The sequence below is a fragment of the Hyalella azteca genome, unplaced genomic scaffold (genome assembly GCF_000764305.2).
Source record: "Hyalella azteca isolate HAZT.00-mixed unplaced genomic scaffold, Hazt_2.0.2 contig8748, whole genome shotgun sequence".
NCBI lineage: Eukaryota > Metazoa > Arthropoda > Malacostraca > Amphipoda > Hyalellidae > Hyalella > Hyalella azteca.
In genome coordinates, this window is record NW_025938833.1 from 1 (window position 1) to 4,557 (window position 4,557).

The following is a 4,557-nucleotide window of genomic DNA, read 5'->3' on the forward strand; positions in this document are numbered from 1 at the left end:
CAAGTCCTCATCTGTGAAGACGCTGCTAAAGAATTGATTTAGAACGTTGGCCTTGCCCTCATCAGAAGACATTTTTCGTTGATTTACATTCAAATCAGCAATACCGTCCCTTGTCTTATTCTTCGAACTAGCATACAAAAAGAAAGGCTTATGGGTTATTTTTTAAATTTTGGGCAATATTTTCATAATTTCTTTGCCACAAAATCTGAAGGAGGACCTGTGCAAATTATGGAGGACCTGTGCGACTTTACTGCCTTGAGCTGATATGTTCAAAATCAGACCAGCACTCATCTTTAATTAACACCATGGAATTAGAGAAGTTTTCAAATGAATTCAAGGGAAAACAATCACAAATTTCCATATAAAACGAAATACGATTTATTAACTTATTTAAGGCAGGAAAATCGGAAGCCATATTGATAAAATTACATGCAATCTGAAATTGGCACAGCTTATTTGCAACGACGGAAATACAAGGTTCTTCTTATTTTATCCAGTCGAACGATACAACACCATTCACCAAATTTTAAACACGAATGAAATTCATGTTTAAGTGAAGCTCAATGACATAAATCATCAATATAATTATGATTATCATAGTATTATTTAGTAACACAGTGAAATAATATAGCCGGATATGACAACGCTAAAAGGAATGAAAGACTCTTACTTCCCATTCCACTTGGTTTTGGGTAGTCAGGCGAGGTGACTTTTGCTCCTGAGGTCTTGATGATCGCGGTATAATAGGAGAGCTTCTTCGCCATGGCATCTATGTTGAAACATTAACTTTAAACATTGAAAATATACAAACATGTGACAGTAAATAGTATACAGTTAGGGTTTTAATTGAAGACATTTTTGAAATTTTAGGTTTAGAGACGATCTTACTGTTCACGTCGGCACTCTAGGAACGCTGCGCTACTTATTGTTTGGTGCGGAGACGTGACGTAGGTACGTGTCTTGTACTAGTGAAGAGATTTAAAGTGTGACTATCGTGTGTATATTGTTGTGAATAGATTTAATTAGAATACTGTGTTCATATGATCTTTGTTATAAATATTTATCATTCGTTGGAACCTTGTTATCTTTAGCATTTTATTGATTAGTTTTTTTGTTTGTTTTCAGGAAAGTTTAAGGCTTGAACTTGAAATATTATATAGCGAATACAAGTGAAGTTGGAATTCCCTTGGGACATGAACATGAAGTGGGTTGGAATTACGATCACGAGCCGTATTTAACGCTGATGCTTGGGCCTAGTTTGCTTTTAGAGTGAGCCCACAGCAATACAGTTTAATGTTGCACAGTTCGAGACGAGTTGTTTACGGAGCTTCATCAGGATACAATTAATTTGTCAAGTTTGGATCCTAATTAGCATATTCAAGCATACCGGTATATCTCATTGGATCAAAATTCACTAAGAGTAGAGCGAGGTAAATGTTCTTTAGGTCGCTTGATTATTGTGATTTTTAGATAAACAGAAAATATAATGAACAACTCAATGATGCTTGCAGAGCAGTTGGAATAAAAATCACATATTATGCTTTAAAAATGTCAAAAATCAGAAAACAAACGCCTCTTGCAGAAAGTATAATTTCGCAATACATGTGCCCGCTGATCGAATAATGAATCTGATCTAAATGAGTATGAAAAAAATACTTTTTTTGGAAAGCTTGTTTGTACAAGGAGAGCTTGTATGTAAAATTAGCCATTTTCTAAGACCGCATTATGCAAGGCAATCAAAGTAATTAAGATATTAAATGGAACTTACAGACTATAAGTTATTGAATGAAACTTACAGACTATGTTGTTGAAGATCATACAGATTCTGAAAGCATGTCTCATTGCTTCAGCTCTTATCACAGAGTACTTACGCTTATAGGCATTCACTTTTAACAGTTTTCAGCCTTTATGAAGTTATTTGAGGCTCTCGTGCTCACCATTGTAGTTCATGTCGAGATTCTCACACTTGTCGCCAGACGTGCCCAGTGGACACGCGCAGCTGCAGTCCTTCCGCGTGTAGCCGCCGTTCTTGCAGGGATCTGACTCTTGCTTGCAGGCCTTCAACCAGTCGTCTTTAAGAAGAGTTGTACAAATAAATGTGGATGAGCGAATGAATGTGCATTACATGAAAATGAATTAGCACATGAAAAACTGACCATATGCATGAAGAATCTTTCACGTTTGCGTAGTATTTACAAGTGTTGGAAAGTGAGTGAGTATTCACTAATCATAATGTACACCTGTGTAGCCATACATGGTGTTCAACAGGCCTCACCTTATGACCTTATAACGAGTTCGGGACTTCCTAGTCCCCGGTCACGCTGATGCGCTGCCTTCGTCGTCCTTCGTCTCCGAGTCGTCGCTAGGCAGGTCACCCCCATGGTTGAATTATTATAAAGTTGACCCATCAGAAGCCCATTTTTGCGGATGTCGTTCCTTGTTCGCCTGTGATGTCACTGATCTCAGTGACGTCACGGGCATTAACCAATCACCGAAATGCGTTCAAACCAGTCAACTAATACGTCATGGGAATGACGTTTTTTTACGTTTCTCGATCTACGTGACGTAGCAAGAAAGCTGAACTGAAAGACGGAACTTCTCGTGGGTCAACCTTCTATAGTTCAACCATGGGTCACCCCGCCCTCGGGTCCCGGATGTAGGTAACGTTGGACGTGTTCCGTATATTTGTCCTTTGGGCCAGCTGATGCAAGATGCTGTTGCTTGTCACTTACTTGAGGGTAGTTTCCCATTACTGGACAATCCAGGATCTTTCTCAACCAATTGTCCAGTCGTCTCTTGAATGTTGCAAGGGTGAACTTCTCTCCTCTCAGCACTTTTGGCAAAACATTAAAGAGCCTCGGTTATATCACGGACAGTCACCGCCTCCCGAAGAGTCTGTACTCTGGCCGTGGCTCGGTTATTAAATGGGGGAATCCTGTACAGTCTCCCCCTACTTTTGTTGTAATATGTCACTATTCTAGAAGTCTCATTCTCTANGGACGGAGTGGAGTGACGATATGAACGCAGGGAGCGCGATGTCCTTTGACATACGGATACCCAGGCCTCCCAGCCGGACCGGCAACACAGCTTGTTCAAGAGATTCGCGCTCGAAGCTGACATTGGTGATGGTCGAGAGGGCAGAAACCAACACCTCGTCGAACCGCTCCAAGGACTATTGCCTAGGTAGGTGAGTTGACTGATGATGTTGTCCCTTCAGGCTAATGGTAAGACGGTGTTTAGTGTCTTGAGTGTTACTGTCTTGATCAATTCTTTCTTATTTAGGCTTTGTTCCATAATATTTTAATTAGAGATATTGGTCCTTCATTTCGCTTTTTGGCATTGCAAGGGTTATTGACATGTGCATTTTGATTTGTGCTCACATATTATGTGCTCATACCGTTGTCCCAGCAATTTTGTTCCATGTATTCTATGCTTTTCTTCGAGTTCCACTTAGATTATTTAGCATTTTTTAGCCAATCATTTGTTTACTCATTATTTAGGCATTAATTTCAGTGTTAAACTTTAGGTTTAACTTATTCAATGTGCTCTATTAACTTTTTTCTGTTCTATTAATTGATGCTTCAAGCAGGTTTTATCGCCTTATTTGGCATGATGGCCATGATGGGTTAAGTTCCCTTAAAATATTTCACATGTTCCAAAGCCTTGTCATGTATATTTTCAGTTAATTCTAGTAAATTAATTTTAGTTTTGCTTTGCAGTTGACTGGCACTATCACCTCTGCCTGCCAATGCTCTAATTTCTAGTACACTTTTTAGCATAACTACTCACAATCCACACATTACTTTTATTAGTCATTATTACCCATAGAGTTTGTTTTGCTACTTCAGTCACTTGTTTTAATTAACTTTCTACAAGATCCCTTAATTCATTTTATAGAGAAATTGTTTCATTATCCTTTCACCGTATAGAGACCTCTAAATCCACAAGCAGACGAGTTTGTCTCACCCGCATGAGACACTGTAACAGCATCCCGATCTCTGTTCGGATTCTGTATCTCATTACTTTGAACTTGATGCCGTTGAACTCCATATTGTTCACTAGGAGGGCCCAATCGTAGATTGTCGACAAGTCATCCTGTAACCTCTCTCAGTCTAGGTCATCTGCGATCTTCATCAGAACTCTTGTCTCGTCCGCAAATGACGATGTAGATGCGTGGGTGAGTTCTGAGTCAATATCGGCAATGTGGATGAGGAAGAGGATCGGTACAAGCACTGCGCCCTGTGGAACTCCGCTTTTCACCCTCGCTTCTCTTGATTTCGAGTTTACAATTGCGACAGCTTGTACTCTATCTGTAAGGAAGTTGTGGATCCACCCTAACAGGTTTCCTCTTACCCCCAACAGTCTCAGCTATCTAAAGAGCACCCCATGGTCAACTTTGTCAAAAGCTTTAGCAAAGTCTAGGTATACCACGTCCACGCCAGCTCCCTCCTCCAGCTGGGCCACCAGACGGTGATGGTGCTCCAGTAACTGCGACAAACAGGAACGATTACGCCGGAAGCCATGTTGTCCGTTATTGTACAGGTCAGCCTCTTCCAT

General features: G+C 40.2%; 1 protein-coding gene across 1 annotated transcript in view; it reads right to left on the reverse strand.

The window, feature by feature from the left end:
* Positions 1-670: 670 nt before the first annotated feature.
* Positions 671-4,557, reverse strand: part of LOC108674943 (protein SpAN) — a gene marked incomplete at its 3' end in the record, with an annotated part of 7,492 nt that continues 3,605 nt past the window's right edge. The window contains 2 exon segments of the mRNA XM_018162933.1: positions 671-769; positions 1,938-2,072. Of these exon segments, the coding sequence (XP_018018422.1) occupies positions 671-769; positions 1,938-2,072 (234 nt within the window).